The following is a 24103-nucleotide window of genomic DNA, read 5'->3' on the forward strand; positions in this document are numbered from 1 at the left end:
TCATTTCCAAAATATACAATACAGCAGCAAACATCCAGTATAACATATGCATTCAATATTTTAGGACTTTTACAATAAAATAGGCTATGTAGTCCTATCTCCATGCATATTTCCAATATGTATAGGCACAATAATACTTGCCCACTTGTGTATAACAGGGATAAAGAGAAATACGGATCCAACAATCGAAACCAGAAGAAATGTCCATAAAAACATTCGGTCCAGAACCCGAGCAACAAACTTCCAGTCTTCAACTACCTGTAAAATGAACAAAATCATTTGTTTGGTGAGCAGCTCCAATATGTTAACAAAATATAGTATAGAATTGATGAACATTTCATGGAAAAGCCTTTTGTACGTGGTGATATTACAAATCTATGCAAAAACCAGAGCAGTTTAGCAATTAGTGCCAGATAAAGATTCAAAATTGACGAGAGGGGAGCCCAAATATGGACCCCAATAGATATCTCCTAAAACAAGGACTCTTTAACACCAAAAATGATGCTACATATAGGAGAGGCCCCTTCAGCAAAAGGCAGTAAACCAGAAATGGTGTCACCTCAAGAGTACCATCTGAAGGGAAAATTAATTAAAGTGAAAAGGTAAGAGAATATCCATTATGACCATAGAAATATCAGATTGTCAGTTGTCAGGACATGAAGAATGACTTACTAAGCTTTAGTGTATCCTGCCAGCTAATAGAACAGATAGAACTATCTTCTCTACCTAGAATCCTGCTGAAAGATTATTTATCAGCATCTTAGAAACGCATTGTCTTTTTTAATGCGCTGGAATCCATTTGTGGGTGTTATGCACAGTCAGCAAATATTGTGGCTGGCACTCACTTTGGTTTTCTACTGAGGATTCAGATCAAGTCCTTGGATGTGCATAAATGTTGGTATTCTGAATCCTATATAACATTTTGGTACCCATTTGTGAGTGTTACGCACTTTCAGTATCCATTTTGTCTGGCACTCAGTTTGGTTTTCCACTGATGATTTAGAGTAAATCCATAGACTAGGTATACTATACATGTGCTATGCTAAGTCAGTAGGGACTTGGCTAGTAATCAGATCTCCCACCATAGGTAGAGTCTTTGACATAATGTTGGAACCCATCTGTGAATGCCATACCTAGGTAGCATCTATTGGGTGACACTGACTTTGGGTTTTCACGGAGGATAAGAGAAGGTCCGTAGAAATATGGTGGTACTTTATAAGGTGGGTTATGTTATGTCAATACTCAGTCTGACTAGCAGCCACCATAGGTATCCACCAAGAATCTAGAGAAATTTAGTAGAGTGGCCTTTGGGAGATACAAAATCTGATATCCCTATGGTCATAATAGATTTTTAATCAAAGTCAATAAAGGTTATTTTTTAAAACACAATATGTATCATATTTGCGAAAAGAATTTCTGAAAATATAGTTCAACTATACTTTAGAGTGTGCAGAATTTTGATATATTAGCAAACACTAGTATCTGTTCACTGATGAAAGACTTCAATTCAAAGTACACAAAAAATTAAATAAATCACCAAACAAAACAAGCAAATGGTAAAACTTTTATAAGATTGCAGACTCGGGACAAGAAGAAAGGCTGATCGCAATATTTTATGATGAATATATATGATGGGCTTCCTATGGAATTAAGCAGACCATTGTGGTGGAAGAATTAACTTTCATTTTCCCAACAGTGGCACGACCAATTCTGAACGGTCCTATTACCAGAGCTAGGGACTTCACAGTATACCTAATGTTCAATCGAAGTCAGGATGTGCCAAAGTGACTCTCACCAGCTTTTGCTTATCCTGTTGTGCCTCTGTGGGTTTTTGGAAGGCTACTGTCTGCCACAGCCTGCCCCGCCTAGACACTACTCGAGAGGTTACATCAGTCACATAGAATAGGAATTACTTTGTACCTCCATGGGTCCTTGTGACTACTACGCCACTACATTATACAGATGTCCAATTATCCACAGCTGTGCATTTGCATGTGTACCTTGATTAGTACTCTAACCACACACAAACACATACACGAGTACAGTCCCGTGCCACAAGAGCACAGTGGAACTTTCAATTAGCTGATCAGTGAAGATTTAAAGCAGATCTCCACAATTAATTTTCAGAAGTTGGATGACTGCTTTAAACTGTGGAGTTCATTCACATTGAAACATGAAACATACTATGGTTAGTCTACACAGGGTCCATGCTGTACATTGGGATTGAAATTCACCTTGCTTTGCTGTAATGCCTTGCTGTAATGCACCTATGCTCTTATTTGTAATAGGTACTGTAGAGCAAGATTACCTAGACATATTGTCTTAAAGGGGTTGTATAAGCTAATAAGCCCCTGGCAATATGTCCCCTGCTTGAGACCTCTCCGTGCTAGATTGGAAAACCTCTCATCTGATGAGCCCAGCATTCATTTAAATGACTACCATGTGATAGTATAAGTAAGGCTGGCCATGGTATCCCTGATGATGACAACTCATTGCCAAGGGTCAAAGAAGCCAGACCTGCCAGTTTCTTTTTAAAAAGCGGTTGTCTCCATGAGAAAGCTCCTTTAAAAATTTGTAATTTATATTCCTCACTTGTACCTGTATGCAGAAAACAAAAAATTATGCAAGCTATAACTTTATATAAAGATATACATACCTCACGAACTTCATGTTCCTTTACCACATGTCTTGTAATATACCGAATAGAATCCAAAGCTGCTTCTAATGTGTTTCTAGACTTTTCTGGTCCATTCACTATACCAGTGTCTTCATTTCGTGTAAAGTACCTGTCTACATGGCTCCTCATACATAGCAATTTAGGAAGTTTGTGAAGAAATATCTTTCGGACCCATGGTGCCATTGGATTATGTGTAGAAGAAGACCGATTATGAATATTTATGGCAAAAACTGTTATAACAATTGACAGCGTCACAAATATCATGGTAAACACTAAATATTCTCCAATAAGGGGGATGACTTTAGAGGACGATGGAATGATTTCTTCAATCACCAGCAGGAAAACAGTCAAAGAAACAAGCACAGAGGTACAAAGAGAAATCTTTTCTCCCTCATTGGAAGGAAGATAAAAAACAAGAATTGTTAAAAAGGATAGTCCAATACAAGGAATAATGAGGAAAAGAGTATAAAATAGAGGCAAACGTCTGATGATGAATGAATAGGTGATGAATGGGTACCAACAACAGCCATCTGTTCGATTCCCCTTGTTTCCTGTAGCAGTTACTATTTCCCATTCTCCATTATCAAAGAAATCTCTTTTGTCTACATCAAAGTCTTCAAGAAGGATATCAACTTGTGATCCATCATAAGTCCAAGAACCAAATTTCATAGAACAGTTTTGTAGGTCGAAAGGGAAAAATGTTACGTCAATTGTACAAGAACTTTTATAATTTGCAGGTGGGGTCCAGTTTATTGTGCCATCATATCTCACTACAGCTTTTGTCACAGATCCTTCAAAACGACCATCAGCACTAAGATATAAGATAATAATGAAAATGTTAATTTTATGTATAGTTATTAGCTTTTTTTTCAACTTTCTTTTTACTTTCAATCTTGTTCATTTTTTTATCATCTTTATTACTCCTAGAACTAGCATTTTGCATTTGACACATGGGCAACTCATTGATTACAACAAAAATTGTGTAATGTGGTGCTGCTGGGAAACTGAACACTTACTGTTGGGTTCCCAGGAGATCCCTAGAGTTGCCAGCAGTGAGACACTTTGAAATCAGCTTAGTTGTGAATGTACACTTCTAACAAAAAATGTCAAATTTTAGCACAATGCCCATTTCAAAAAGTTGAGACGCTGTGTAAAATGTAAATAAATGATAATGCAATGATTTGGAAACCTCATATAACCATATTTTATTCACAGTAGAACACATATCAGATGGTGAAAGGGAGACATTTTTCCATTTCATTCTAAATTGATGGCAGCAACACATCTCACTAAGGAAGTGGTACTAATGAAAACACTTGGAGAGTCAATTTTCTACTAAGTCGCATGACTGTGTATAAAAAGAACATGTTAGAGAGGCAGAGTCTCTCAGAAGCAAATATAGTCAGAGGTTCACTAATGTGTAAAAAACTGTGTCTAAAAAATGTGCAATAATTTTAGAAAGATCTTCCTCAACATAAAATTGAAAATACTTTGAATATCCCATAATCTACAGTGCATAATATCTTCAAAAGTGCCTGAGAATCGACAGTAGATATTGGATGCTTGAGATCTGTGGCCCCTCAGGCGGCACAGCATTAAAAACAGGCATGGATCTGTAATGCAAGGCTGTTGTAAAAAGAAGGGATGCTATACAATGACAGACTTGGCCCTGTCCCAACTTTTGTGAGATGTTTTACTGCCATCAGTTTCTAAATGAGTTAATTTTTAAAAAATGAAATGGAAAATTTTTCATTTTAAACTTCTGATATATGTTTTATGTTCTATTGTGAAAAACATACGGTAATATGAGATTTCCAAATCATTGCATTCTTTATAAATATTTACATTTTACACAGCATTTTTGAATTGGGGTTGTAGATGTAAGACTTCCTATTATTTTGCTTTTACAATGCATTTATGTATTTCAAATATATGTGTATAGTAAGTAGCCTTGGATAATGTACCAATAGAATTTATAGTTTTCAATTTTTTTATAATTTACAGCTACTAAGAGCCTGCATGTGGCATTGCAATGTTGCCAATGTAATTCAAGAGTTGCCATAATGTTGTTTTGTCTAATATTCCCCTATAGCAATAACATGTAATGCACTCACTTATCATAAAGAACAATATCAGGAATCCAGATTGAATCTGATGGAACACGTATTGAAGTTATCCCAGCAAACTCATTTGGAGCCCATCTCAGTTTGACATCTACCCATTCCTGATGAGACAAAATGAAATTAAAGCACAAAAAAGTATCACTTCTATGAAGCTTTTAAAAGTTTTATTTAAACATTTCATTTTATGTCCTTTGCTTCTCAGTCACATGCATAGACTGTGTATTTTGGCTGCTCTAATTATTTACTACTGTTACTATGTGTGACAATGTAGTTATTTTTTTAAAGAGGGCTTGTCTGCTTTCCCAACGCATCCGTTTTATGGAATTCTTATATTCCCGATAAAACAAACATTCTGAAGCTTCTTTTCTTCTGACTTTGTTGTACTGTTCCCCTGTTCTTCCTCCTAAAAATTTATATCTGGACATTATCATTCCACTTGTTAAAGGGGTGTATCCTTGCACAGTGTGGTACTGTGGACACTCGCTTGACAATATCAGACAGTGTAGAGATACACCTCAAACTGATAACACCTGGTTGTCAATTTATTCATTAATTTCTCACTAAAATAATAGAGAAAGGAAAGATATACATGGTGCAGCAAAAAGTATATGCTATCTGTTTTCTGTGGGTCTTTCTAAAAATTACATCATTTTTTTGAGCCCCATAACTTTTTTATTTTTTCGTGGATATGGTTGTGCAATGCTTATTTTTTGCAGGAAAACCTTTTTGTTTCTATTTGCATCATTTGTGCTACATTTTTTTATGGAGAGAGGGTGACCAGAAAAGCATGATTCTGGTGTGTTGTGACTTTTTTTTTTGGATGGTGTTCATTGTGCAGGAAAAATAATAAGTTATTTTTAATAGATCTGAATTTTATACACACATATTCTTTTAGTCCCCATAGTGGACTTGAACTACTATGACGCTCAAACAGCACCCCAAGATCTTATTGCAAGAGGCTGTTTGGTAGATAAACAGAACTCCGTTCCTCTGTCCAGCCTTTTAAATGCTGCTGTCAGAAACAGTTAACAGCTGCGATCAAAGTTATCTTTGATCTTGGCTGCTGCAGCTCGGAGTCAACTGTCACCTCCAGCATGCTTGTTGTCTCACCACGAGTAATAATATTCTATTGTTGCGAGACAACGCGCATGCGCAGTCTCGGCAATAGCTCAGCATTCCCTGCTAGGCACTGAAGGCTATGTCACTAGTGACGTAATGTACTTTGACCTGAAGGAAGAATGGATGCTTCGTCACCGGAAGAAGAAGAATCAGATGACTATAGGTGAAGTGACCTGGGGACTGGAGGAGCATGGAGAAGATCGGCGAGGACAAAATGCAGTAAGAAGATTGACGGGGAAGGAATAGATAAGGTCTGATTTTTTTTAATGGCAGAACCCCTTTAATGGTTAAACATTTGCCAAAAGAGTATTCTTTTGTAAAGTTTAGCTGATATATGTACGATCCTGTAACCCAATGGTATTGAAACATGTCATCAACAATGCTTTTCAGTACAATTATATGCAAAAAGAAAACATACTATGTGGCATAGGAGTCAATGGAGAACATATGCTGCATACATCTGGGCATTCATTTAGTAGACGATTTCAACCCACGCACATAATTGATTACAGTGAGACAAAATATTTAATCTGGGTCATATATAGTCCATTTAATTTGTCTAGTCTCTTTTTCTTTCAAATGCTAAAATAATTTTAAATATATTTTACCAAAAGCAATAATGACAATATCTCCCCTCCAAGTCATTTAGAGCTGCAGTAGATCTATAAAACAGGCCAGCACACAAACCATACACAGCGTGAGTTAAAAGGTCTGTCCTATTAGAACAATGCATGTTCATATATCCTTTTAAGAAATGAGTGCCATAGAGGTACCCCTTATTTGCCAGAGTGAAAAGTCATTCATTGCAAACATCAGTTTCCTCTCTGGAGTGTGACCACGCATTACTTTTTTAGAAGGGATCATCACATTTCTCTTGAAAATCTTTTCCGGATGTTTCAGATGCTGTACCCATGGCAGTTTGTTGATCATTTGGACCTTTTTCACCCCAATAAAAATGTCACCAGTGCATTTACTAATACATACTTGTTTAAGCCAAACATTAGTGGTCATCAGTTGATTTTTCTCGTCCTGTAAGAGAAAATAAAATTATTCCATTCATTATCTGAAGTTAAAAACTTTTTAATATAAATAATGTTGTGTTAATACATTTGAATATGTATTGTAAATACAGGGTGTCCAAAAAATGTATACACACTTTAACAGCTTACAACTCACTGGGGGAGATAAATCAAAAAACTGATGCAAAGGAAAACTGGATTAGTAACCCACACCAACCAATCAGATTCCACCTATGAAAAATTAAAGCAGAGACCTGATTGGTTGCTATGGGCAATTTAGCCAGTTTTCCCATGCACTAGTTTAGATTTTTCGCCCCCACTTAATTTTTACTCCTTATCAGGATTAACCAATTAGAAATGATGGGTGAAGCCAGGCTTAGCTGTGATTAAAGGATGTTTTACCTGAAGTGCTACTAGAAGTTTGAAGTCAGAAACGCTCTTTTCTCCTTAGGGAGAGCAATACTATAAACTAAGTGAGGAGACTCAAATGGCCACGCACGCTCCTCTGGGTAATATGCAAATAAGGGAGCAAAAGCCAGACTCCTACTGTACACTGATGATGGGCAATAACCTGGAAACAGCTGTATGTACATGGAGTCTGGCTTTGCTTTTGATTCCCAGTCATTGTAATAAGACTTGTATAAAAAGTCCCACTTTGACTCGAAGGAATGCTGCCTTTCAATAGGTGGTGCTGTGGAGGATTTCTCCCTTATTTAGAAGTTTGAAAGCGCAGCTGAAATGCAGAGACAGTTTCAGACAGAGTTTCAATCAAATCCCCCTACTTCCTATCACTCTATTTACAAATAAGTTTGAAGCAGACTGAACTGTTAAGGATGTCCACAAGAAATGTTCTGGACATTGATGAGTCTCACAAAGCAAAAAAGGTTGATGCAAAAGTATCTATAGAGTCTAAGAAAATCTGTGCATGTGAGACAGGAATTTCAAAATCAGGTGTCCATCACATTTTCAAGCACTGTCATTTGAAAAGTTACATTCAAAGAATAGGCTATGCTCTCAATGAAGATAATCCAGACCGGAGAATGCAGTTTTGTAAATGGTACAAGATGTGCAGAGGATGCAGTTTCCAAGAAAGATTGTTTGGAGTGATGACGCTGCATTTAAATTAAATTGCTCAATTAACCACCACAATTGTATCTACTGGGTGGAGACCTGAAGATCCATATATCATGAAGGAACATTGTGTTAATTTACCAGGAGTTAAAGCCCTTTTACACAGGACAATTATCGTTCTGCTTACAGTGAATGGAGAGGGGTGAGGGAAGAGCGGGGAGAGAACTCTGGCCACGCTGTGAGTGATCCAGTAATACTTGCTCCTGTGTTACAGCATGGGAGCGAGTGTACACGGGGACAAGTGTCAGGCATCATTTGCCCGACACTCATTATACAATTTAGACACAACTCAGTGGTCCTGACAGAAGACATGACCTACCACCATCATTGAGATCTGGTAGGCTGAAGGACCTGCGGTGATATCACTGAAGTGGGAGGAGCCACTGTGTAGTTTGGTAGAAAGTACTATATACCGGATAAGCCGACAGCAGCTACCAGGACCTGTGATGATGTCACCATCATGTGATAGCTTGTATGTGTGGAGTCAGGGATCATATGACCAGGGGCTGATCACTGTATCCAGGAGTCTGCTGAGCTGGTGATGTTTGGAAATCGGCATGGATGTACCACAGCTGTGTGTGCATGAATCAGGATGCATGTAGTAGAGCTGTGTGTGTGATGTGTGGGAATCATAATGAATGTACCATGTAGCAAAGCTGTGTGGCACATTGCGCCACCAGAAACACTGGTACTATTAATTTCCTAATAATTACTAGTATGTTAATAAACACTGACTTTATAATCATTTAAAGTGCGTATACATTTTTTGGGATACCTTGTAGTAAAGACATATTTAAGGTACACATGATAGGCAGTCTGCTTATTTCTAGATTTTATGTAACAAATGAATATTTTCATGATTTAAATTAATTCACTTTAATATCATTTGAACAAAGCTAATGAATAAAAAATCTAAATGTGAATGGCATATAAAATATTCATGCAGGTATAGTATGTGGTGCTTTGAAGTGTAAAATACTCGTATGATAAAATATTTAAATTAGGCGACATGTATAAGATCATCTATACAAAGTCAGTGAAGGTGTCAACAATGTTTTATGTATTCCTATTTAAAAATGCAGAACAAGGTCTGTCTGTGTTCCAGTGCAGATGATCAAATATTACGGGTCCTTATTTGTTGGAGCATACAATTAAAATATAGAGGAAGAATGAAAAGAGAAAGATATCTGACATGTAATTCCAAAACAAGTAGTAATGAAAAGAACTATACGTACTACATCCACCAGCTGTGTAATAGCAAGGCCGAACTTTACTTTCACAGTGTCATTTAAGTGTTCAACTGGACGAACCCATCTCTGGTAATCTTGCTGTTGAAATAAATATTTAAATAATCTGTCTTCACTTTTTGCTATAAATGATGGTTCAGATATTCCTAAAATGAAAAAAAAAAACAATACAAGCACAAAGAGGTAAGTATTGTACTATAGCAGTACCGTGGCGGTTATATTTGTATGTACATTGTTATGGCTGGCACATTTGTACTGACTACTGAACTTGTTGACTGGCATACGTTTATATGATTATGGGAGCAATTTTCTATATGACTGACAAAGTATAGCAGATAATTCCCTGATGGGCACAATGTGATGGGTAATTCTCTGTTGATGTCCTTGCAGTACTATTTGACATACATTTCTTCATGGGCACAGCTGTGCACGAATACCCGCCATGATCTAATATTATGTCAACCTACTGTGAGGACAGTCTGCTGGGAGCAATAATGTTTAGAACAATTCAGGGTCATCATTCACGTACAGTGAATATAAAAAGTCTGCACATCCCTGTTAAAATGCAAGGTTTTTGTCATGTAAAAAAATCTGACAAAGATGAATTATTTCAAATTTATTTCTACTTTCAGTGTGACCCATTAGCTGTACAATTCTATTGAAAATCAAAAAGAAAGTAATTAAGGTGGAAAAATAAAAATAACAAAACTAAAATAATGTGGTTGGATAACGGCTTATTCAGACGTGCATATATCGGTCAGGTTTTCACGCCCGGCCGATATACACTGCTCCTCTCTGCAAGGGGAGGAGGCAGGAAGGGATGGGAGCTAGTGCACTGAGCTCCCGTCAGCTCTCCGCCACTCGCCACTGTTTGCAATGAGAGGGCTGGACTGGGGCAGAGCTAAGTTCCCCTCCGCACCCAACAGTGGCGAGGGACGGAGAGGGGGCGGGAGCTCAGTGCACTAGCTCCCATCCCTTCCTGCCTCCTCCCCTTGCAGAGAGGGGCAGCGTATATCAGCCAGGGGTGAAAACCCGACCAATATATGCACGTCTGAATAAGCCCTAAGTGTGAACACCCTATTATATTTTTGGGGATGTGGTTGTGTTCAGAATTAGACAATCACATTTAAACTCATGTTAAATGCAGCTGTTATTATTTATAGTTATTCTGATTTCCCCCATATAAAGTTCAACTCGTCTAGTAGGATTGTCCTCAGCTTTTCTTACTTGCATTTTTCAGAAAAAGCCATGGTCCATGAACAGCGTATTGAAAGGTATCATATAGAAACTAAATGTCTGCACATCCAATAAATAAATTAAGTGTGAAGGTGCACAATAATCCATGGCTGCAATAAATACTATAGTGCAGGCAGCCACTCCTACACAAATACATTGCTTATTGCGTACCTTCACACTTAATTTATTGGTTGGATGTGTAGACATTTATTTTCTGTATGCAAGGCATTTGTGTAGGAGTGGCTGCCTACACTTTTGTCATACACTCTAACTTCCCATCTGTTTCAGGTGCTTCAGTGTGCTTAGTATATATGCTAGGTATACAGCTTTCCCATTAGTCTAAAGAGAGGGTCTGTAGAGCTAGGTACCCATCCATTAAGGTTCGCCTTGACGTGGCGGATGGGCATACATGGATTTGATCAAATCATGCACTAAGAATTTTGCATTTTTATGCGGTTAGTACAAAAAATCATTATGCATTTGTTCACAGATATTATGTGTGTCGGGTGCTGAAACACATGTTTGTTATAGTATTGAAAGGTAACAGTCAGGAAAAGGATACCAAAACATTTCCAAGGCATTGCATATACCATGGAACACAGTGAAGACTGTCATCAAGAAGTCGATTACATTTGGCACAACAGTGACATTACCAAGAACTGGATGTCCCTCACAAATGATGAAAAGAGCAGAAGAAAATTGGTCCAGGAGGCTATCAAAAGGCCTACAGTAACATTAAAGGAGCTGCAGGAATTTCTAGCAAGTACTGGTTGTGTAGTGCATTTGACAACCATCTCCTGTACTCTTCATGTTTGGGCTATGGGGTTGAGGGCAATACAGAAGTATTTTCTAAAAACGAAAAACATTCAAGCCCAGCTATGTTTTGCGAAAACCTACATCAAGTCTGCCAAAAGTATATGGGAGAACGTGTTATGTCTGAGGAGACCAAGGTTGGACTTTTTGGCCAGAATTCCAAAAGGTATGTTTGGTGTAAATCTAGCACTGAGCATCACCAAATGAACACCATACTCACAGTAAAGATAGTGGGGGCAGCATTATGCTTTGGGCTGTATTTCTGCTGCTGGAACTGGGGCTTTAGTCAAGGTAGACGGAATTATGAACTATTCCAAATATCAGTACATTTTGGCACAAAACCTTCAGGCGAAAAAGCTGAAGATGAAGAAGAATTTCACCTTTCAGCATGACAGCAAACTAGAGATGAGCGAACCTACTCATTTCGAGTAATTACTCGATCGAGCACCGCGATTTTCGAGTACTTCCATACTCGGGTGAAAAGATTCGGGGGGCGCCGGAGGGCGGGGGGAGGCGTGGTGGAGCAGGGGGTAGCAGCGGGGAACAGGGGGGGAGCCCTCTCTCTCTCCCTCTCCCCCCCCCCCCCACTCCCCGCTGCAACCCCCCACTCACCCAGGGCGCCCCCCGAATCTTTTCGCCCGAGTACGGAAGTACTCGAAAATCGCGGTACTTGGGCGAAAAAGGGGTGTGGCTGAGTAGGTTCGTTCATCTCTACAGTAAACCAAAGCATACCTTCAAATCAAAAAAGAATTGCTTTGGCAGAAAAAGATCAAAGTTTTGGCATGCCCCAGCCAGAGCCCAGAGCTGAATACCATTGAAGATCTGTGGGTTGACCTGGGGAGGGCGCTACACAGGAGACACCCTCACAATCTGATAAATATGATTGGTTTGGAGGTGTAGCCAAGACAATAAGAGGCTGTTGTATGTACTCTTCTGTGTTTGAGGCTCCATACTTGAAACCAAACACTGACATCAAAAGACAACGGTTCGCCAACTAAAATTGGTAGTTATTTCAAGTTCCCAATCCAAAATAGATCACCAAAATAGTTCAATATCAAAACAAGGAAGCCCACAAAGTCTTCTACTAACTCTTCCTTGAAGTAACCCATCCCAAGAAGTTTTCTGTTTACTAAAAGAAGACACAAAGGGGAAATTTACTAAGCAAAATGCACCCTAATACTGGCTCAAATTGCACCCAAAAACTAGTGTACAATGTGCTGTGTGCCAAATTAATTTACAGTGGTAAGTTTATTAATTCAATTGTACCATGGTGCGCTAGTGTCTTTACTCTTTACTCTTGTAGTATGCACCACATGCATTTCCAAGGTAAACTCTCTGTTGACTTATCTGACATTGTTTTATGTCACTCTTAATTGAAGGACTAATTAAAAATAGTTGACAAATGAGTTGTGTTCAGGGTAACTGAAACCTACCCCCTTTGTTTATGTCAGAAAATCCTCCATTGAGTTTATAGCTGACTGTAAATGTCGTTCTTGAGTAGGGTACGGCTATGAATAGTTTAACGTCTGTCTACCGCTATTGTAATCAACCTTGTCAGCCCTTATTCACTGAAGAGTAATAATAGGCTTGATGCTTTTAATTAAGAAGGAAAAGCAGAAGCAGCTCTAGCAGGCCTCATTTATCAGTTACTGTTCTCTAATTTATGCGCCTACTGCTTATACTTGGCAACATTTGAAAATTCACTTTGAGGATACTTACCACAAGTTATCACAAGGGATTTTGTTTCCAAGTTGTGGGCTGTGGTATTTTAAATTTCTCTACTGAATTAAAATCATATAGAAAAAATCTATACTACTGCTCATTAAATTCAGTCCATCTCCAGATTCATCAATTTTTTCTGTAACGGATGCATATCATACGTGTATTTTGCACAGAATTTTTTTTCAATGCTTTCAGCACTCGCGTGCATTGTATTAATGCATTATTTATGTGAACATCCTTCAAAACTGTAGTATTTTAAAAAACAAAATGAAACTGGTGTAAAAGCGAAATTGTCTTTGTTCCTCATAGGAACCAATCACAGCACAGCTTTACTTTTCAAAGATATGAAACAGAAGCTTTGCAGGGATTTGTTGCTATGGGCACCAAAGACTATCTCTCTTTTACATTAACTTTTTTTTTCAGATATTTTTTAATCAACTTTTTCAACTTTTCTTTTGTTTACACGCAACAAACAACAAAAGAGAAACCATGTGTACATGTACAGTCAGATCACTGCATACAGTTAGCAACACTGATATTTCAAATTAGCTATATAATCAATCACATAAAATACTTAAGATATACCATGCTTCACTATTAGGCCTTAGTCACACGGGCGTTTTTTCACGCGATTTGCGCATCGCATGACGGATGCGCATGCGCAAATCGCGTGACCGGCGCCGAAAAATCGGCCCAAAAATCGCCCGAAAATCTGCCCCTAGCCGCGTTTCATTAGAAACGGGCCGGAGCTGTCCAGCGCATTGCATTCAATGGAGACGGCAATACAGCGGTTCCATTGAATGCAAGCGCTGCGGGCGAGTGTGGGATGAATTGTCGGGAAGGGGTTAAATATATAACCCCTTTCCTGCAATGCATCCTGAAAAGTGAAAAACTAAAAAAAATGTATGTACTTACCTGCTCCCGGCAGCTGGAGATCCCGGCGGCCGGCCTGCAGTGGGTGTGAAGGGGGTGTGACTCAGGCTTGCCCCTGATTGGCTCAGCGCTGAGCCAATCAGAAGCAAGTCTCAGTCACACCCATTCATGAATTCATGAATGGGTGTGACTGAGATCAGCCTCTGATTGGCTCAGGCTGAGCCAATCAGGGGCAAGCCTGAGTCACACCCCCTTCACACCCACTGCAGGACCGCCGCGGGGATCTCAGGCTGCCGGGAGCAGGTGAGTACATCCTTTTTTTTTATTTTTTCACTTTTCAGGATGCATTGCAGGAAAGGGGTTATATATTTAACCCCTTCCCGACAATTAACCCCGCGCACGCCGGCAGCCCATTGCTTTCAATGGAGCGGCTGTATTGCCGCTCCATTGAATTCAATGGGCAAACATCGTTCTTCTCTGCCACAGCTGTTCCAGCTGTGGCAGAGAAGAATGATTTGTCTTCTATATGTTCTCACTGGGGTCGGCGCTGCTGCCGCCGGCCCCATTGAGCGCATATAGAGAAGAGAACAGGAATCGCAGATCGCAGATAGGTGCGATCTGTGATTTCTGTTCTCTAATTTATCGGACGAGCGCATAAAAAGCGCTCATGTGTCCGATACCATTGCAAAGCAATGGTTTTAAAAAATCGCCGGACGCATGCGCATGCGCAAATAGCGGCAATAAACGCCCGTGTGACTGAGCCCTTATTTATTATTTGTCAAAGAAAACATGTATAACAACCTTAACATTGTATGATTTTGGACTTCCTCCCATTATTATACAGCAGTTATAGGTCAATAAAAGCATATTAAAATTCTACCTCCTGTATCAATCTCCATTAATAAAATTATATCTATATAACTGGTCATAGCTGACCAGCAGGAAGCATTCAATCACACACAATCACACACACAAACACCCATTTTGTAGGAGAAAGCTTAGTAAGGCTTACACTAATGCAGCCGTGGGAGTGTTGTGGTGTCTATCAAACCCCCCAAAATAGATTCAAATTTTAGTATACAGTTCCACTCCACATAGATCCCCTTTCCAATCTAAATATATTGTACATTCTAAAGATATACTCCCCTATGAATGGAGGCCTAGATTGAACCCAATTGGCAGCTCTAATTTTCTTGCCCAATACCACATTCTGTGGATCACTAGGGTCATATAATTAGCCATATTTATGGGATCTGATACTCACTAAAGGCAAGCATTTGATTCCACAGAAACGTCTATGTTGAAGTTATGTAAATATCATCTCATTGGGTCCGCCGTAGTGTAAGATAAAGCAGCTGATATTCTCCTCTCTAATTTCCCACTGTCAACTCTGAGTCTTCCTACTGACATCATCTTTACAGGCTGCAGTCAACCTCAGCCATCTCCAAACAAGCTGCTGCAGCCAATGACAGCACTCAGTGATAACCATTGGCTGTAGCAGCAGGTTTACAGGACGTCACAGGCTGACTGTAGTCTGTAAACAAACAGCAGAGCAGAGACTCAGAGCCACCAGCGGGGAATGAGTGGGAGAGGTGAGTATCAGCTGCTTTGTTGTTCTACACCACAGGGGAGCAAGAATATTAACCAATGCCTAGTATTTTTGGTATTTATAGTTACTTTTGCAGTAAGCAGTTTGGCTCTAAATGTGAGGAAAGCCCGAGGTGTCAGTGCCAGTGTGGTTCACTTTTAGGTGCAGGTCAGCCTGGTGGGCTTTATCATTTGGGGCATTATTATAGGCTGTAAGTCTGCATGGTGCACTACATGTATCAATGGGAGTTGCTACAATTTTTTTAAACTTATTTATATGCAAGTATAATACTAAGAAGCAGTCCCCCCCCCCAATATATGGTGGGTATGTGAGTGGTTGTTCATCTGTATATTGCACCTGTGCAATGCTCTTCCATATTGCAATTTGGCTGTCTGCATGCTGTATGATGTGGTGTCTATACCTGCCCTTGCAGTATACCAGTAAGTATGACCACCTTCAGTTATTTTTGAATTGATATGTCCTTTTTCTGTGATTTGCTCATGTTAGTGCAAACAAAACTATTTGCTATACGATATGCTTCCAGGGTCCAAATTCAGTTAGAGGATAAGCCGAGCTCAGAAAAAAACTTTCAGCACAACATGTGGGATATGATCAAAAGTTATCTGTTTATTGATTGACAGGCTGCAGTTTTTATAGAGGCACATGCTAGGATTAAAATAATTTAATTTTAGTATAATTCATTTATTACCATTGGTCGATAAAACATAAACACAATATGAATATGCACGATAAGGAATTCAACATCCAAAATTAAAGGCAAACGCAGAAGAATCATACATCGTTAGTTTCTTAGAACACAAAAGTACAGAAATTCTAAACAATAAGTGGCTTAGAGAGAATATTTTGTAACATATGTGAACATCGAGAAACATGTAATCTTGACCCACCGGCCAGTCTAAATGCTACAGAGCTATCTCTTGCAGCTCTGGTCTCAGTTCTTCACTCAAGACTTTTTGAGTAACTATTTAATATCTATAAATCCTCAAGAAAGAGGACAAATGAATATATGGAAAAGAGGAATAAAAGATGGCTATCTGTCACAAAAATGGCTACGCATAGGATAGAGCAATTAGTCATATTCATTTCACTCATACACATAGTATTATTGTACTGCACATAGAGTTTTACTGCGAACTGTCATGTTTTTGCAATGATATTTTTGGCTTCTACAGATGAAACGTGATTTCACGGCTTCGTGCAACAGACTATCACTAGTACTGATGTTGTATAGTTAGATTAGTTAAATGAGTTTCCCCCTCCCCCATCCTTACTGATTACTAGAGATGAGCGAGCACCAAAATGCTCGGGTGCTCGTTACTCGGGACGAAATTTTCGCGATGCTCGAGGGTTCGTTTCAAGTAACGAACCCCATTGAAGTCAATGGGCGACCCGAGCATTTTTGTATTTCGCCGATGCTCGCTAAGGTTTTCATGTGTGAAAATCTGGGCAATTTAAGAAAGTGATGGGAACGACACAGCAACGGATAGGGCAGGCGAGGGGCTACATGTTGGGCTGCATCTCAAGTTCACAGGTCCCACTATTAAGCCACAATACCGGCAAGAGTGGTCCCCCCCCCCCCCCCCCAACAACTTTTACTTCTGAAAAGCCCTCATTAGCAATGCATACCTTAGCTAAGCACCACACTACCTCCAACAAAGCACAATAACTGCCTGCATGACACTCCGCTGCCACTTCTCCTGGGTTACATGCTGACCAACCACCCCCCCCACGACCCAGTGTCCACAGCGCACACCAAACTGTCCCTGCCCAGCCTTCAGCTGCCCTCATGCCACGCCACACTTATGTCTATTTATAAGTGCGTCTGCCAGAGGAAAAGCAGGCACACACTGCAGAGGGTTGGCACGGCTAGGCAGCGACCCTCTTTAAAAGGGGCGGGGCGATAGCCCACAATGCTGTACAGAAGCAATGAGAAATATAATCCTGTGCCACCGCCATCAGGAGCTGCACACGTGGACATAGCAATGGGGAACCTATGTGCCACACACTATTCATTCTGTCAAGGTGTCTGCATGCCCCAGTCAGACCGCGGTTTTTAATTCATAGACACAGGCAGGTACAACTCCCTATTGTGAAGTCCCTGTGGACCCACAGCATGGGTGGCTCCCTGGAACCCACCGGCGGTACATAAAAATATCCCATTGCATTGCCCAACACAGCTGAGTTAGTAATGTCGTGCTTAATGCAGGTGGGCTTCAAAAAAATTGGCGCAAGCCTGCAGCCAAAATAGAATTTTTTCCCTTGTTTTTCAAAGGACAAGCCACACTGCGTGTATTCAATGAATACTACTAAGTTTAATAACTGTGTTGTGGCCCTGCAAATGTGTCACAGAACTGCAGTGATGCAAAGTTATTCGCTACAGCAGATCAGGGATTTCCCATGCAGGAAAAAAATTGGCGCAAGCCTACAGCCAAAATAGAATTTTTTCCCTTGTTTTTCAAAGGACAAGCCACACTGCGTGTATTCAATGAATACTACTAAGTTTAATAACTGTGTTGTGGCCCTGCAAATGTGTCACAGAACTGCAGTGATGCAAAGTTATTCGCTACAGCAGATCAGGGATTTCCCATGCAGGAAAAAAATTGGCGCAAGCCTGCAGTAAAACGTAGCTGGCTGCGTCTGATTTTTTTTAACGTTCTGCACACAGCACACACGTACCCAGAGCCCTGAGGACTGTCAGAGGCAGGCGAAATAGAATTTTTTCCCTTGTTTTTCAAAGGAAAAGCCACACTGCGTCTATTCAATGAATAATGTATGTCTTCTGGCCCTGCCTACACAATTCTATCCCTGTAGTATTAATGCCGGGTGCAATGGTCTGCACAGCCGGTTTTGAGAAAAAAATAAAAATATGCAACACTGCTAACAGCAGCCTGGACAGTACTGCACACGGATAGATGTGGCCCTAGAAAGGACCGTTGGGGTTCTTGAAGCCTACACTCACTGCTAATACTCTCCCTGCCTAACCACCACTTCTGTCCCTATTGCAGGGCGCAATGCTCTGCAGATCCAATTTTGAAAAAAAAATAAAAAATACAGTGCTAACACAGTACTGCACACTATTAGATGTGGCCCTGAGAAGGACCGTTGGGGTTCTTGAAGCCTACACTAACTCCTAACGCTCTCCCTACAGCAACTCCAGCACGATAGCACTTTCCCTCAGCTAACTCACAAGGCATCTGAACCGAGCCGCGGGAGGGGCCGATTTTTATACTCGGGTGACATCAGATCTCCCCAGCCACTCACAGCAGGGGGGTGGTATAGGGCTTGAACGTCACAGGGGGAAGTTGTAATGCCTTCCCTGTCTTTCAATTGGCCAGAAAAGCGCGCTAACGTCTCAGAGAGGAAACTGAAAGTAACCGGAACACCGCGTGGTACTCGTTACGAGTAACAAGCATCCCGAACACCCTAATATTCGCACGAATATCAAGCTCGGACGAGTACGTTCGCTCATCTCTACTGATTACATTAAGTCGGGCTAACTGACAGACCAGTGACTGGATCATGGACACCCAAGGCTCACTTCATTGATGTATGTGGGGAGCAAATGTTAGCTCATCTAGTCCAATGCCACAGAAGAGCACAAGTTGCTTTACCATACAAATAGACCTATTGAGTAGTGAGTACAGAGTGATGCGTACTATCACTGTTGCTTCCCCAGTTTAGCTTTAAATTACCTCTGCTTGCCATAGTTTTGCCTACTCCTATTAACTTGTGTAGCTTCAAACCAAAGTTACGCTTTAAAGGCCACTTCTGTATGTTATTTTATAAAAAGTGCTGATCTGAGCCATCAGTTAGGTAACAGACTGGCCATAATGTTCTTTTCATTCTTCAACTCACTTAAGCTACATTTATATCATGACTTAGTAAACAGAAAGAGAAATTGGATTAACATATGAAGCATTACACTGCAAATGGATTTTAATAGACCAATTTTGAAGTGCACTTTCAATGTCTAGAGATTACATACAGTTTCGTCTGGAAATCAAGTACATCTGACACACTGCAGCTCAGCAGGGTCACCTATAACTGATACATGGATAGAAACAAATCTTTACTGATGTTGAAATGGCAGTGAAATACATCTAAATGATATCTATAGAATCCTAAGAATGAACCGGCAGCGCATATCAACCACACTGTATCACTTGCTAATAGAGCACTAGGTAGACCAGAAGTTTCTCTCCTTTAACTGTTCCTGTTTTATGGGGTTTAAATTGTGTAGACCAGGATGAATCTTAGCTAGTTGGCAGTTACCAAGGTTAGGAGTAAAGATGAGCGAACGTACTCGGCCACGCCCCTTTTTCACTCGAGCATCGCAATTTTCGAGTACTTCTCTACTCGGGGAAAAAGATTCGGGGGGCGCCGTGGGTGAGCGGGGGGTTGCAGAGGGGAGTGGGGGGGGAGAGTTAGAGAGAGAGAGCTCCCCCCCTGTTCCCCACTGCTACCCCTCGCTCCACCACGCCATCCCCTGCTCCCCGGCGCCCCCGAATCTTTGCACCCGAGTAGCCAGGTACTCAAAAATAGAGATGCTCGATCGAGTAATTACTCGAAACGAGTACGTTCGCTCATCTCTAGTTAGGAGCCTGCAAATGCACAATGTAGAACCAAATGTGCACTGCAACAGGTATTATGCAAGTCAGTTTATTGGGTCCATCCATTACCATTCAAGTCTAGAGGTTTTTATATTTTTGTTGTTCGGCTCCAAGCATGGAGCCAAACAGGGAAAATAGACTGGAGGCCAAGGTGCAGGTGTGAATGTGCGCTTAGGCTAGGTTCATATTCGCATTGGGATTTCTGTTTCCTTCTCCATTATGGGAGCAGGAAGATGAAAACCCCAGGCTAAACAGATTTGCCTTATGATGAAAACGAATAGCATCAAACGGCACAGAAGGGAATACATAAATGCATTAATTTGACAGTGCAAACATCAATAGCCAGTAATTGGATTTATAAATCAATAGAAAATTACACAATGCATTACTGTTGTTTTCTAAAGTGACATTAATCCCAGGAATTTAAACCATTCCCTGTGCCTGCAGAGCAGAAGTTATTAATGTGTCTGCAGTGGGCAACTCTCTATGAATACAGAAATGATCACATGTATTACAGAAATTAAACTGACCTTTTTTCAACAAGGAATATTTGTCCTACAGACTTTTAGTGAAACTAAAAGTGTATTCCATATAGCTATAATATGGTTTTATTCTAGTAATCATATTACAATCCAGCTGCATGGTTGTGTTATCAACTAAACACAGTGTTCGTAACATAGCCAGTCATAACATGTGCCAGTTGGAAGCCTGGAAAAATAGGGAGGTTGGAGAAAGCTATACTAACCTACTCTGCTGTATAGCACCAACGTGATGTGGACAGGGAAAACCCATCCAGGTGCTGGCCTGCTGATGTTGCCTGTGGCAAAAGAGATTGCCTGAACTTCATAAAAAGCATAAAATTGGAACATGGAAAGTTCATGGAATGAACATTGGCAAATTAGACATTATAAAAATGAAATAGAACATTTAAACATCAACCTTCTGGGGAAATAGTGAACTTGACTGGACAGGGAACAGATACTTTATCATTAGCAATTTCACAATTACCTACTCAGGAAATGAAAACATGCAAAAGGAATGGTGTCACCTTCATCGCGAACAAAAATATTAGTAAATCTGCCCATGGTTTTCGCGCTATATGCGATAGAATCATTGACCATCCGCATCAACAGAAAACCTTGTACCATATTCATAATTTAACTTTATGCCCTTACCACTAAGGCAACAGATGAACAAATCGAAAAATTTTATGATGACATCCAAGAAACCTAAAAGCAAATCCCAAAATGGACATCGTTTACATCATTGATGATTTCAATTCAAAAGTTCGCCCAGAAGAAGAAACACCAATAGTAGGGAAATTCGGCTTAGGAGAACAAAATTATGCCAATGATCAACTTTTCCAATTATGCCAAGAAATAAAATTGCTTACATCTTGTGCCTCCAAAAGTGGAAACGTTCAGTTCTAGTAGCAAAAACATTCCCAGGGGCAGATTGTGGTTCTAACCGCCAACTGCTTGTTGCCAAAATCAAGCTATGTTTCTGCAATCGCAGAAAAACGGCAGCAACATTGAAGTTCAACACTGACTCAGTGCCTCTTGCTCATGCAGTAGAAGTAAGGAATCATTTCAAATTGCTTAATAATTTTGGAAAAACAGCCAGATGATCTATGGGAAGAAATTAAAAGCACTACTATCGAAACAGCAAACAGAAAATATACCATGCAGAAAAGTAACAAGACAAACAACTTGGCTATCAGCAGACACCATGGTGTACATATGCTTTACCAATCACAGTAAAGACTTAGATTACATTAAAAATGACAAGCTGTGGCCATGCCTAAAACAAATGGGAGTCCCAGGACATCTGGGCCAACTCATAGAGTCATTATATGTGAACCAAGAGGCTATGGTCAGGACTTTCAATGGTAACATGGAATGGTTCAGAATAGGGACAGGCGTTCACCAGCGCTGCATCCTATCCCCTGCATTGTTCAAACTGTATGCAGAAGCAATCTTGAGGCAGTGACAAATTCAACATCAGAGTCAAGATCGGTGGAAGAATCTACAGACAATACAACCTTGCTGGCAGAACGTCAGGATGATTTTGAACAACTGATGCTAAAAGTTAAAGAAGGAAGGTAAAAAGCCGGCCTGTACTTGAATATCAAGAAAATTAAGATCATGACAACAGCCAGTAATGGTACAGGAAAAATCAGAATCAACAATGAAGAAATTGAAGCAATTGAAGACTTCATCTTCCTTGGATCAAAAATCGACTGCAATGGAGAATCAGGAAATTTACCAAAATAAAATCAGGAATCGAAGATTTCATCTTCCTTGGATCGAAATCGACTGCAATGGAGAATCAGGAAATTTACCAAAAGAAAATCAGGAATCGCGCTAGCTCGCAGCACAATGTTAAGTATGGATAAGATCTGGATAAACAAAGACATAAACATTGTAACAATATGCCGGATACTCAAAGAAATCATCTTCCCAATCACAACTTACATCTGCAAAAGTTGGACACTGAAGAAAACGGACCGGAGGAAGATTGATACATTCAAACTTTAGTGGTGGAGGAAACTCCTACAAATTCCTTGGATCGCCAAGATCATGAACAAAACAGTCCCAGACCAACGTTTTCATTGGAGGGCAAAATTACAAAACAGAGACTCGCATACTTCAGCCATATAATGCAAGCTAATTCATTAGAAACATCGATGATGCTTGGAGTGGTCAGCAGCTAAAGAAGACCTGGCCACCAAAGAACTTGCTGGCTTGATACTATCAAAGCTGACACCAACATGCAAATGCTCGAACTTAAAGAAGCGGCACAAAACAGAACCGCGTGGAGAGGGCTGATCCATAAAGTGTCCGATAGTGTAGCCCCAACTACGCATATAAAGATAGATAGAATGATGTTAAAGCCAAAACACCCAGATTACGTGCAGTTCTACTGAACTGAGCTGAACTTACATCAGAGGATTCTATGGAGGTCTAAGCTTGACTCAGCAGAACTGCAGGTGTTGTTGAAACATGAACCTTAAAATACAAGTAAATTGTGACAGCATGAACCCGGCCTAAAAGTTTATTTTTCCAAAACTACAATTTTCATAACAGCATTTTTAAAATATAACATAACGGTGGTGGGAAATGCCAGAATTCAGCGTGTACCTAATACACAGGCATAAAACCACACAAGTGTTGTGTGTGAACAGCTACTATAAAGGATTTTCCATGTCTTATATTTTGTATAGACTATAAGACGTTGCAAATCTTGATACATTGTTTTACACTTCAATGCTTACCAAAGCAACTGTAGAACGATTCTCTACATCAGCAGTAGAAATACGAATGTAAAGTTGTCTAAAAATATTATGGTTTAGAAAGTAGAACAAACTATTACATAATAAAAATCATGATGATTAAACAAAAGTATTTGTAATAAAGTATTACAAGATATAAAAGCCACACCATTTATATTTACTTTCTACAAAACCTGTAATTAAAAGCACATGCTAGAATTGTGCTTCGATTCTAAAGTATTACTAAATCATTAATGTTATTATTACCAATTGTTGGGGTTAATTTTCCAGATTGAAATTTTATATGAGTGGGCTCTAATTGCCCTTAACTGATTTTATGTTGTACGTGTGATAGCCAACATGCAATACAGTGACCACTATGTAGAAAACACAAAGGTTAAAATAGACTTACCAAAAGCTTTTTTCAGATGCCAAGTGCTGAAGACTAGCCAAATAAGGCACTTTCCCCACCCAATCATCTTCAGACATGAACGAGTCCTTTTGTATAGCAGAGGAATAGGTTGACTGTAGTGTTTGCCTCTTGCTAGTAGGTACAGAAGCTGTTCAAGATCTCATCATTAACCATTGTGTGGCGACAGAAAATACAGAATTCACATCTGTTATTGTGGATAACAAATGCAAAATAATGTTAC

The 24103-nt window shown here is 39.8% G+C and overlaps 1 protein-coding gene across 1 annotated transcript; it reads right to left on the bottom strand.

Annotated features, from left to right (window-relative positions):
• Nucleotides 1–4: 4 nt before the first annotated feature.
• On the bottom strand, nt 5–24103 carry LOC136610743 (neuronal acetylcholine receptor subunit alpha-5). The gene is made up of 6 exons (XM_066589953.1): nt 23863–24103; nt 9305–9462; nt 6904–6948; nt 4792–4901; nt 2657–3488; nt 5–258 (listed from the first exon to the last, which is right to left on the bottom strand). Exons 1-6 carry the CDS (start codon nt 23927–23929, stop codon nt 85–87), a joined length of 1386 nt encoding a protein of 461 aa, XP_066446050.1. The 5' UTR covers nt 23930–24103; the 3' UTR covers nt 5–84.

The sequence above is a fragment of the Eleutherodactylus coqui genome, chromosome 2, assembly GCF_035609145.1.
Source record: "Eleutherodactylus coqui strain aEleCoq1 chromosome 2, aEleCoq1.hap1, whole genome shotgun sequence".
Taxonomy (NCBI): Eukaryota; Metazoa; Chordata; class Amphibia; order Anura; family Eleutherodactylidae; genus Eleutherodactylus; species Eleutherodactylus coqui.

Bases quoted from the DNA above. Each gene is read 5' to 3' on its own strand.
- LOC136610743 (XM_066589953.1), bottom strand. From the start codon at position 23,929: ATGATTGGGTGGGGAAAGTGCCTTATTTGGCTAGTCTTCAGCACTTGG. The intron at 6,949-9,304 runs GTACGTATAGTT...TTTCTCTTACAG, and splicing joins TTACACAGCTGGTGGATGTA to GACGAGAAAAATCAACTGAT. The intron at 3,489-4,791 runs GTGAGTGCATTA...CTTATATCTTAG, and splicing joins GATATTGTTCTTTATGATAA to TGCTGATGGTCGTTTTGAAG.